This window comes from Macrotis lagotis, chromosome 1 (assembly GCF_037893015.1).
Source record: "Macrotis lagotis isolate mMagLag1 chromosome 1, bilby.v1.9.chrom.fasta, whole genome shotgun sequence".
Lineage (NCBI taxonomy): Eukaryota > Metazoa > Chordata > Mammalia > Peramelemorphia > Peramelidae > Macrotis > Macrotis lagotis.
In genome coordinates, this window is record NC_133658.1 from 684,348,888 (window position 1) to 684,361,520 (window position 12,633).

The 12,633-nt window shown below is 39.4% G+C and overlaps 1 protein-coding gene across 2 annotated transcripts in view; it reads right to left on the minus strand.

Moving 5' to 3' along the window:
* The window catches only part of AGPS (alkylglycerone phosphate synthase), a 156,582-nt gene extending 144,775 nt beyond the window's left edge, over positions 1 to 11,807 (minus strand). The window contains exon 1 of one of the 2 annotated variants that reach the window (XM_074215634.1): positions 11,566 to 11,807. In XM_074215634.1, coding sequence (XP_074071735.1) covers positions 11,566 to 11,792 — 227 coding nt within the window. In that variant the 5' untranslated portion in view covers positions 11,793 to 11,807. Of the gene's footprint in view, positions 1 to 1,163; positions 7,956 to 11,565 lie in introns of those variants that run through there. The other variant, XM_074215632.1, reaches the window with a different exon arrangement.
* Between the last annotated feature and the right edge of the window lie 826 nt (positions 11,808 to 12,633).

The following is a 12,633-nucleotide window of genomic DNA, read 5'->3' on the forward strand; positions in this document are numbered from 1 at the left end:
ATTGGGAAATGTAAGTGACATGAAAACAAAAGATATTAATAAAAATTAAATATACAAAAATCAATGCAAGCCTCATCTTAAAGATTATCATCCAAAAAAGAAAGGAATTTTCTTTTCAGAACTTAATAAAAAACTGTAAAGACACAAAATATTCTAAAATAGCATAATAAAAATGATAGCTAGGTGGCACAGTAGATAGAGACTTAAGATCTAAGTTCAAATTCAGGTTTAGACACTAATTAGCTGTGTGACCCTAGATAAATAACTTCACCACTGTTTGCCTCAATTTTCTCTTCTGCAAAGTGGGGATAATAAGCATTTACTTCAAAAGGTTGTGAGGATCAAATGAGATACTACTATCACTATCACTAACACACTAGAGACTGTTCAACCTTTATGAGAAAAAGTCCCAAACTCAAAAAACTTAGTGTTTCCCAGACTTCTCATTTCTACTACATCTCTGATTTTAGCTATGCTATTGATTCTGAGTTCCAGATAAAACTAAAGAGAAAAATTCTTCTCTTTCAAAAGTACTTATCAAAATACTCATTTCTACACAAATGTGTGTGCATATAATTAGAGACAGAGAGAGTGCAGATAAAAATCAAATTATTTCAGTGCTTGATGAATGTTTTAAAATTCTTATACTAATGCAGTTACAATCTCCATGAAAAGGAATTTGTAAGGTTGTGAAATATCCACCACATATCTATAAAATTAATTGAAGCAAATTTTCATTAATAGGAACCAAAATGGTTATATGTTTGCTTTCTCATCATGTTGTAGCTTAACAATGAATGTTCTATAATATGCATTGCTTTTTTTATAGTCTGAAAAGTAATCACAGCTTTATTCATCAAAAAATATTCTGAGTACAAAGAGAATAAAGTATTCTTCCAAACAACCCTCAGATAAAGATCTTATCAACTACGAGTCATTCTTCAATAGATAAAATGAAAAGTTTTCAAAGAAATACAAACTATCAACAATCATTTTTCAATGCTCTAAATCAATAATAATTTTTAAAATGAAAATTAAAGGAACTTTGAAGTTTTGCTTCATGCCCATCAGACTAAGATGAGAAAAAAGAAGAACAGAACAAATGTTGGAAGGACTATAAGAAAACAAACAAGTCAACAAGCATTTATTTACTAAGTACTTACTATATGCCAGACACTGTGCCAGGCATTGGAGATACAAAGAAAGGTCAAAAATAGTCCCTCTTTTGAAGGAGTTCACCACCTAATGGAAAAGAAAACATGGCAACAACTAGGTACAAATAAATTAATTTCAAGATAAACTGCAGGTAAAAGAGCTATGAAATAGTACCATCTTTCTAGAAAGTAATATAGAACTATGCCCAAAAGCTAATAAACTATGTATAACCTTCTATTCGGGGCTTATATGTACAATAAAAATGTACAGCAACTTTTTGTAGTCCTCAAAAATTATAAACTTAAAGAAACTATCCTTCCTACTAGGATTGGCTAAACAAATTATGGTTAAATTAATGTATTGGAATATTATGACAGAAGGAAGGATAGAACCAACAGTTTCAAGGGAACATGGGAAAGTTTCTTTATAAAACATGGAGAGCAAAGTAGGCAGTTCTAGGAGAACAATTTGCAAAATGACAACAATATTGGAGATTAAAAGAACTTTGAAAGAGTTCACAGTGATCAATTCAAAGATAAATCACAAGTCCAAAAAACGGAAAATCAATCAGGCCACTCACCTCCTGCTAGAGATAACATAAATCTCTCTGTATTAGAAACATAAATTTTCAGGGATGATCAAAATGGGAATTTCTTTGTTTAAATGTTTATGGTAAGAATTTGGGTTTTCACTTTTTTTCTTTGTTTTCTGGCTCAATTTGGGTGTAAAGGTGTAAATGCTTGTAAAAATAAATTTATCTTTTCAAGAAACAAAAAGTGAAATAAATATATCCCTGATTAGATATATCTCAAATTCTTAATTAATACTTACTGAGAATTTACTACTACTGCCAAATACTAGAGATGTAATGAGGCAATAAAACAGTCCCCATTTTCAGCAAGTTTACAATCTAATCAGGATGCTAAAACAGAAAAATAACAAAAAAAAATACCACACATAAGAAAAAACAATTTTGACTATTGTTCATGTGCAGTTAGTTTGTCCATTAATATTTCATATGTCAAAATACATAAAACTAGGTCTCACTAGTCAGATTCGCACACACACACAAAACACACGCGCGCGCGCACACACACACACACACACACACACACACCCAGAATTGGATTATGAGCAATGAACTGGACATTAGAATGGAAAAACAGGGCAAGGGGATGGATGACCTTTGGAAAATTATTCAAAGTTTTCAAGAGTCAGAGCTTCTCCCTGAAACAAAGATTCATCTTTTAAACAACAATGTTCTTCTAAACTATATGGCTGCAAATTATGGATTACCGAAGTCTCCAAAAATAAAAAAACTGAAAGTCCCTCAAAGGATGATGAAGTTACCTGCCCTTGTTATTTTGCATAAGCTACCATCTAATTACAACATTAAACTGAATTGTATAGATAGTTAAGTACTATTTTGTATAGTTGTTAAATTTCCTAAAGTTAGGAAACCATGTAGAACATTATGCAGTATTGAGGAAGTGAATCATAGAATTTTTAATGACAGGAAAAAAATATATAGATTCATTTGCTAGTCAAGGAATACTTAGAACATAGAATAAAAATATGCAAAGCAAAGTTATAGGAAAATGTCTTAATCATGTATCTAGGGAACAGCACTTGTTCTTAGCAAGGTTTACTGGCTCAAGAAATTTTTACCACCAAATTTTATTTAATCTTAGTGGGCCCTTATGAAAATTTCCATGATGAGGACACAAAGAAAGGGCAGTAAGTAAGGTATACTTCAGATACTTTACTAAAATATAGTTTGATAAAGTCTGTTTTAGGAAGAACAATCTCTGAAATAGACTTGTGAAGGACATTCCACAAACAAGATTACCTTAGAGGGACGAATAACATGAAATGGAAAGCTACATATTAAGGTGGCACTATATAAACTGGAAGCAAACAAAGAATTTTAGATCAGGGTAGAGAACACCTAACCCAATCTCCTCATTTTACAGATGAAGAAACTATGGGAGAGAAAATTCAAGTAAGTTTCCCAGGGTCACAAGTAGCAAAACTATTATTTATATGCAAATTCTCAAACTCCAGATTCAAGGTCCTTTGGATGAGATATTTTTGAAGAGAAATGAACAGTATTTAATTGTTGACTGGACTGGGGTAAAGAAGAAAATGAGAAATTAAAGGACAAATAAAAGCTCTGAGCACAGGCTTTTGAGATTGGTTATTGAACTATCAGGAATAGTGAAGCAAAGAAAAACCTGGGTTTGCAGAGAAGTGGGTTTTAGGGAAGAGAAAAGATCTTGAATTGGGTCATAATCATAGGTTTATATGATTTAGGACTAGAAGGAAATTAAAAAATGATCTCTCACTCTTTCTTTGTTCTACTTCCCCCAAAACTACTCCTCCCCCACTCATTGTTCTTTCCCCAAAGACAATTAGCTTATTCACTAAAGGAATTCTTTAAACCAACTTATCTTCTGAATTTATGTTTTGTTTTATTTCTTAGACTATGAACTCTGAATGGCAAGAACTGTGTGATATTTCATATAAATGCACAGGATTTAAAACAATAATGTAAACTAACAATGGGGTGGCTCTACTTAATTACAGAAATTTTCTCATTTTTAAATTATGTCTAATATGATGAAATGTAACAGGAATAATATAAAATGCTACCCTTGGATGAAATAAACTATATGAATACGTGATTGAGAAGAAATGGTTGGACAACAGCCTGTGTTGAAAAGACATGAAGGGGCAGCTAGGTGGTGCAGTGGATAAAGCACCAGCCCTGGAGTCAGGAGGACCTGAGTTCAAATCCAACCTCAGACATTTAATAATTATCTAGTTGTATGACTTTGGGCAAGTCACTTAACCCAACTGCCTTAAATAAAATCAATTTTAAAAAACCATGAAATTTTTCAAGCTGACTATAAGCTCAATCAGTCAACAAAAGATACACTGAATAAGCCAAAAAAAAAAATCTAACTCAGCTTTGGAATACATTAGTGAGTACATATTAGTCAGGATATTAACTTTTCAATTCTACTCTACTTTAACCTATTCAAGCCACATCTGGAATATTGTGCTTAGTTCTAGGTATCACATTTTAGCAATAACTTCAGCAAGCTGTATTTTAAACAAAAGACAGAAACCAAGATGATAAAGAGACTCAAGATCAAGTTATACCTGTAAAGCAGCATGATACAGTAGAAAGACTCTAGTTTTGGAGTCAGAGGACTTAGTTGTGTAAATCTCATCACAGACACTTACTAATGAGACCTTACCTAAACACAAATATGTCTCAATTTCATCATTTGTAAAATGTGAAGTTTGAATAACATAGCCTCTAAAATATATTCTAGCTCTAAAACAATGATACTATGAATTAAGAATTTTTAGCACTGAGAAGCCCAGGGTCACCCCACTGTTGTCTAAATTTAAGAGGAAACATGATTAACCATCTCCAATATCTGAAGGGCTGTTAATTTAAAAAGGACTAAATTTGCTTTCCTTGGTCACAAAGGACAGAACTAAGACCAACTGCTATAAGTGACAGAACTAATAATCAGATATAATGGAAATATTGAACGATTAATGAGATTCAGAAGTAAAATAATCTATCCCAAAAGCAGTGAGTTGTCCATCTAAGCAATCAAAAAGATATTGAGATTATTTAAGGTATGAGATGACCAAATAATCACTGAAGTCCTTAGTATCTTTTGGATTCCAAGGTTCTAAAGAAGGGAAGTGACTGCCTGTAAAGTGAGCAGATTTTCCACATGAAGAACTATTACAATGCAAACTTCTTGAAATCAGAGACAATATCTAAATTAGACTATGTATCACACCAAGTTTCCTGCACAAGGTTCTAGTAGGCACCAAACTATTATTTAGCAAAGGGAGGTTTCAAATTAAGATTTAAAAATGTAAAGGATTACATAACTTCCAAAAGAAACTCTGTAAATAATTTCTGTTCAAAGATATTAAGATTATTTCAAAGGGAGTCTGTTTTTGCAGAAGAAAATTTTTCTAGGGAATGCTCTTGCTCTTATAGACTAAAATTAGACATCATATATAAAAAATTTCAACTTCCTAGAATATAAGGGTAAAAGTATAAATAGAATTGTTGATCAAGCAGTGAATTAGTACAACCATTCTGGAAAGCAATCTGGAAAAAGTGGCTAAAATGTCTATCACTCAACCTAGAATGTTATGTATAAATCCCAAGGACTTGACAAAAAAAAAAGGCTCCATATATTTCTAAATATTTATAGCACCATTTTTTTGCAGTAGAAAAATATTATCAACAAAGCAGATGCCTTTTGATTGAAGACTGGCTAAACAAACTGCGGCACATGAATAAGGAACAATGAATATAATGAATACAATAATGTAAAGATTTATGTGAACTGATACAAACTGAAGTAATCAAAGCCAAGTAAACAATATACAAAATGACCACCTACAACAAAATATACATGGAAAGAATAACCACCAAAAAACAATTAACATGAAGGCTGCAAAATCATCAAGAACAAATCTGGCCCCTAAGAAGAAATATATGAAGATATCCACCCTGCCCTTTGCATAATGAAGGAAAGAAATAAACATTTATTATGTTCCTTCCTAGGTACCAAGTATTCTTAAATGCTTTACAGATATTTCATTTGATCCTCACAACAACTCTAAGAAGCTATATTATCCTCATTTTGCAGCTGAGGAAACTGAGGCAAACCACAGGTTCAGTGACTTGCCCAGGGTCACCCCAACACTGTCTAAAGTCAGAAATAAATTCTGCTTTTCCTGACTCCAGGCCCAGCATTCTATTTACTGAGCTACAAAAGTGGAGAAGTAGGGAAATGGAGAAGGCTCACAGGTCTGGAGCATTCCATGTCTGTTCCAATGTCCTAGCTTTTCAAATAACCATTTTGCTTAGTTTTTCTCCTCCTCTTTTTCTTAAAAAAAAAAAAATGGGTTTAGGTCTTTTTTTTGTTATGCAAGAAAGTTCTCTAGAAATGAGGGACAGGAGACACTGGAAAAATCTAAATGATGGGGGAATGCTACTAAAAATGTATTCAATATTTTTAAAAAATTCATTAGCCTTTTTAAAATAACTATGATGGGTAGGGGCAGCTAAGTGGCACAGTGGATAAAGCACCAGCCCTGGAGTCAGGAGTACCTGAGTTCAAATCTGGCCTCAGACACTTAATAATTACCTAGCCATGTGGCCTTGGGCAAGCCCCTTAATCCCATTGCCTTGCAAAAATCTAAAAATAAAAAATAAAATAAAATAACTATGAGAGTCTCAGGAACATGCATATCTATAACAAAGATCTATCCTAGAATTATTCATAGAATTATCATAAGAAGAACTACAAATATTTATTTGATTTTGAATCAAGCAGACATAACCTCTCTACTAAGATTGCGACATGATTTCTATAATCTGAACAATACAAACTGAACCTAGAACAAGTTGGAGTTAGGGTCTAAACAAATGGGGAAACATGGAAAGAAGGAATTCTTTCCTGCCCATAGGTTAGTTTTAGATAGAGGTTTTTTGAAATAATTCAAATACAAAATGGTTGTCACATAAAAACGTGGTTCCTGCTATCAATCATGTATTCCTCTTCATTCAACATCCATTAAGTACCTAACAGGTGCTAGGCACTGCTAAACTTTGGGAGGGATACAAAATTTCACGGAATGACAGACTGGGGTCTGGGGAAGTATCAATCAATACAGATCAAGCATCAATCAATAAGCATTTATTAAGCCCTTACTATATGGTCTGTAAAATGCTAGGTGCTAAGAAATAGTCCCTGACCTCAAGAAGCATACATTCTATAAGGAGAAATAATATGCCCATATAGAGTTACATACAAGGAGGACTTTGAAGGAGTGAGCACTAACAGCTGGAAGAAATCAGAAAAGTCCACAATTAAAAGGTTGAGATTAGATAGAGTCTTGTTCACCCACATTAAGGACTGGCTTAGTAGATTGAAGATCTAGGTTAAACTCTTGCCTATCCATGAATAAAGTCAATCTCTTGGAATCTGTTTCATCTATAAACAAGGTTAAGAATAGATAATATATCTCATTTCACTGGGTAGTTGTGAGAATCCAATGACAAAATATACAAAAAACACTTTTGTAAACTTTAAATTGCTATGTAAATGCAAACTATCAAGAAAATGAGGCTTAAAGGAGTGAAGGGATAAACTTTAATCAAACAGCTAGCTAGCTAATAAGCAGCAGACAGATCAGGGACTTGAGTTTTTGAGGGGGGTTTTGGAAAAGCAATGGAGTTAAGTGGCTTACCCAAGGCCACAAAGCCAGTTAATTATTAAGTGTCTGAGATGTGATTTGAACTCAGGTACTCCTGACTCCAGAGCTGGTGCTCTATCCTCTGTGCCACCTAGCCGCCCCCAGATCAAGGACTTGAACAAGGGCTTTCTGACTCTCACCGTCCATTACAATTTTTCCCAAGAGCTGAAAATCAAGGCTAGGTAAGATCAAAAAGAAAGAATTTCAAATGTCAAACAGTACAAAGTACTTTTAGACAGGGTAAATAGCAAGAGAAGGACTAAAAGAAGTCTGGCAAGCTAGAAACTGCCCAATGTCTCAATCAACCACAAATTTACCGGATCTAAACAGTAAAGGTAGTTAGATCATTATCATATCTCACTACCCTAAAAGGCAAGCAACCTGGAATTGTTCAATAAGCTGGCAGATCAAGAGACTGAATTTAACTCCCTCATTTTAAAGATAATCAAACTGGGACCTGGAGAAGTAAAGTTACTTGCTTGAATTTACAGTTATAAAAAGTGCCCAATAACAAAAATTTGCATACCCTTTGACCCAGCAAAAAAAAAAATATATATATATATATATATATATATATATATATATATATATATATATATATATATATATATATAGCAGCCCTGTTTGTGGTGGCAAAAAAATTGGAAATTAAGTGAATGTCCTTCAATTGGGGAATGGCTTATAGTATATGTATGTCATGGAACACTACTATTCTATTAGAAACCAGGAGGGATGGGAATTCAAGGAAACCTGGAAAGATTTGCATGAACTGATGCTGAGGGAGATGAGCAGAACCAAAAAAACATTGTACACCCTAACAGCAACATGGGGGTGATGATAACCCTGATGGGCTTGCTCATACCTTCAGTGCAACAACCTTGGATAATTTTGAGCCGTCCGCAATGGAGAATACCATCTGTATCCTGAGAAAGAATTACAGACTTTGAACAAAGACCAAAGACTATTACTGTCAAATTAGGGGAAAAAAGCATTATATTATTATGTAATTTTTGTATCTCATACTTTATTTTTCTTCCTTAAGGAGATGATTTCTCTGTCATCACATTCAACTGAGATCAATGTATATAACATGGAAATAATGTAAATACTAACAGAATGCTTCCTGTGGGAGAGGGAAGCAAGAATGGGGGAAAAAATTGCAAAACTCAAAATAAATAAAATCTTTCTTAAAAAAAAAAAGAGTGCCCAAATTAGAAGAACCCTAATGTCTAGACTCTGAATCCAACAGTCTTTCCACCACACAGTGTGTCCTTTTCCACATTGTTCACTCATTCTCATTTTAGGTTATGTGAGCAAAATAAAAACAACAACATCAACAAAAAAAAAAAGATGAGGATTCAAAGAACTCATCACTGTTAGTCTAAGATAAATTTAACTTTAGCTAGTAACCAAATAAATCAGTAAGAAAACAAAGACTCAGTTTGACTGAGCCTACAGAAGGGAGAAAAGTTTCATTTGGCTCAAAAGAGTGAATTAATAACTTCAAAATAATTTGGTTCCAGATAAAACACAATCACACTCAGACATACATAAGCTCACTCTGTCTTATTTTATCATCAGCCTTGATCCTGGCTTGGCTCTAATTAACAGTCTAGGACCCTGAAGGAGAGTGAATGATGAAACCAAGACTTTGATTCACCACAAATAATCTACAAAAATAGCTCACATGGAATACAATAATAACTCACATTAACATAGCTCATATTTCTAAAGGATTTTAAAATTTACAGCGCCATTGAAACAGGTAATGAAACTATTCTACTGATGAAAAAAGTTGAAACTAAGAAATTAAGTGAATGGCCCACAGTCACAAATCAGATAAATATCAGTGGCAAAAAAGGGAATCATACCCATATTTCTTTAAACCAAAATCCAGAATGCTTTCTACTACACAATACTTAACTCCAGGGCAAACACCTGATCTAGGTTCAGCATCTAGTTTCCCTAACCACAGAGAATGGTTGGAAAATGAATCATCCCAAACTGAGTCAAACCTCACAAAACTTTTATGAAATTAGTTTTTACCACTAGCCAATTAATATAAATTAGACACCCCACCCAGAAGAAAATTAAGTCAAAAAAGTTATGGACATCTGAATGAGGAAAAGTTGATGACAAGTTAACCAAGTCACAAAAGATTTAATTAGAGGTCACAGCTACACTTTGAAACTTGAATACAATATCTGTATCAGTTATACATATTTTCCCAATCAAAAATCAGGGTCCCTTATTTAACAAAGTTTGGACCCCTTTCCTAACCCTAGGTCAAGATTCCTTCAACAATGTCCAATTACAAGGACATAACCTGTGCCAGAGATTAATCACAGTTTTTGTTAGGATCAAGTGAGTTACGAAAAGACTCTGAAAAGTATGAGACTACAAGCAGTAGATACTCCTCTATGCTCCTGAAACACATGAATCTAACTGCCACAGCGTTCCCTGGACCAGGGATCCCCACTGCAGCCTTGACTCCATTTCTTGAAAAAACTTGACACCCAAATTTCCCTATATTCATTCTTCATTGAGTTACACAAGAGACTTACTTCCAGATTCTATTTTTCCATCAAACTAAAGATTGATTTCAAAGTCTGTAGTAGTCATGTTCTCCCATACAAATTAGGAATCCCAGATGACAATTCCTTGTACTGGTTTTCTTTCAAGTCAAAATTCATCCCCATGGGCAGAATTCAATATTTTTCTCCACTAGTCTCATCATCAGAGGAGTAAGAGATCTAAGCACATCCCCTTTCCAGGGGTGGAAAGGGGGAAGCAGGGTCTCTGCTACCTAACAGATAGATAAAGGTCCTTTGGACACTTCTCATGGTGAACTCTGGGAGCCCCCCACTGTAGAAGATCAATACAACCTAGTCCACCCCACAGCCCAAGATGTCCCGAAATCCTCAACAACTCCTCAACCCTACCCAACCCAGGAGGAGAGGAATGCAAAGGGAATAAACATTTAAGTGTCTACTAGGTGCCAGGCACTGTGCTGAGCTTTATAAATGTCATCTCATGTGATCTGCACAACCTTGTGAGATAAGTACTATTATTTTCTCCATTTTACAGCTGAGGAAACTGTGGTGGGCAGAAGTCAAATGACGACCTGAATTTTGCTTCACGTCCTGATGATGAATTTGAACTCAGATCTTCCTGCCTCCAAATTTCCTGGACTAATTGACCCTGAGTTCACTACCATTCCCATCACCCCAGCCCAGACCAAATCGAAAATGGCCCGAGGTTTCAGCCCCAGGCTGGACCCAACCAGAGATCCAGTCTAGAATGTTCTCTTGCCCCCTCCCCCTGCCCCTGCCCAGACCCTGTCCAAGGTGGTCCCAGACCTCAGTCTTCCGTCAGAGGCAGTCACAAGTCTAGCCCAGGAAGGCCCCCCTGCTTCCAGCTCAGCCCAATGCAAGGTGGCCCAGGTGCCAGAGCCCGGCTGGATGCTGTCAAAGGTCCAGCCCGGGACGCCCCCATCCCCCGGTGTCCCCCATCCGCCGGTCCAGCCCGGGACGCCCCCATCCCCCGGTCCAGCCCGGGACGCCCCCATCCCCCGGTCCAGCCCGGGATGTCCCCCATCCGCCGGTCCAACCCGAGATGTCCCCCATTCCCCCGGTCCAGCCCGGGACGCCCCCATCCCCCCGGCCCAGCCCGGGATGCCCCCATCCCCCCGGTCCAGCCCGGGATGCCCCCATCCCCGCCGGTCCAACCCGAGATGTCCCCCATCCCCCGGTCCAGCCCGGGACGCCCCCATCCCCCCGGTCCAGCCCGGGACGTCCCCCATCCCCCCGGTCCAGCCCGGGATGTCCCCCATCCCCCGGCCCAGCCCGGGATGTCCCCCATCCCCCGGCCCAGCCCGGGATGTCCCCCATCCGCCGGGTCCAGCCCAGGATGTCCCCCATCCGCCGGTCCAGCCCGAGATGTCCCCCATCCCCCGGCCCAGCCCCGGGCATCCGGCCCGCAGCCCCACCAAGCCCGGGGTGGCCCAGCTGCCCGCGCCCGACCCAGACCGGGGAAGGAGCTGGGGGCGCGGGGTCCACCTGCGCGCGCCCGGCCCGGCCCGGCCCTGCCTCCGCCGCTACTCACCGCCTCTTCGGGATGCTGCCGGGCTCGGGCGCCGCGGGCGCAGGCGCTGCCGGGGCCGCCGTCGCCGGGGCCCGGCCTCCGCACTCACTGAGAACCGGCGCCGCCGGGGCCCGGCCCCGCAGATGGCCCGACAGGACCCGGAGCCTCCGCCCGGCGCAGTCCCGCTCCGGCAGGGAGCCCGAGCCGCAGCCCGCCCCGCTAGCCGCCGCCGCCGCTGCCTCCGCCATGGCTTCCGCCTTGTGCAGCCCGAGGCTGCTGGGCGCAGGTGAAAGGTCATTAGCTGTGGCGCATCCCGGCAGCCACCGCGGCGTCTGGGGCAGCGGCTGCCCCGCCCTCCCGGCGCCCCCAGGCAGGTGAGTGGCGCGCACGCGCGGCCGGGAGAGGGGGCGGGCCGTGCCGGCTCACGTGCGGCCGCCTAAGGAGGTAGCAGGTGGACGGCGCCGCCGGCGCTTCCCCTACCGCCCCCCCGCCCCGCCCGCGCCCTGCTCCCAAATCCTAAGGAAACCTCGGATTCGCTGGAGACCCCCGGCCAGGACCCGGACAGAGTGTTTCCCTCTTTGGGAAAAAAATTCTTCCCCATGAGTTGGCTTTGAAATGAGGGCGGGGTCCTGGCTGTCGCCAGCCTCTGAGCCTTTGCCTGGGCCGTGCCCCACCCAGAACCCGGCCTCCACACTCATCCTCTGTGGGTGCCTCCGAGACCACGTTCCATTTAACTCTGGTAAATGATGGTTTTGCGTGCATTGTCTTCCCTACCAGAGTGTGAGGCGCTGGGGGGAGCCACTGGTTTTTACCTTTCTCTGCATAAGTGCCTCCGACAGGGTCTGGAGTTAAACATCAATGATTTTCTACTGGAAGCTTCCCCTAGGGTTTTCCTTTTTAATTCTTTCCTCTTTATCCTGCATGTTGCTTGCTCTGCTTGTATGTTGTCACCCCAGTTAGATGGTGAGTTCCTTAGGGGCAGGAACCGTCTTTGGCCTCATTTTGTATCCCATAACTTAGCAAAATTCTTGGCCTATATTAAACAGTTAATAAAAAAAACTAAAGACTAACACCTTGAGCACAGCTATA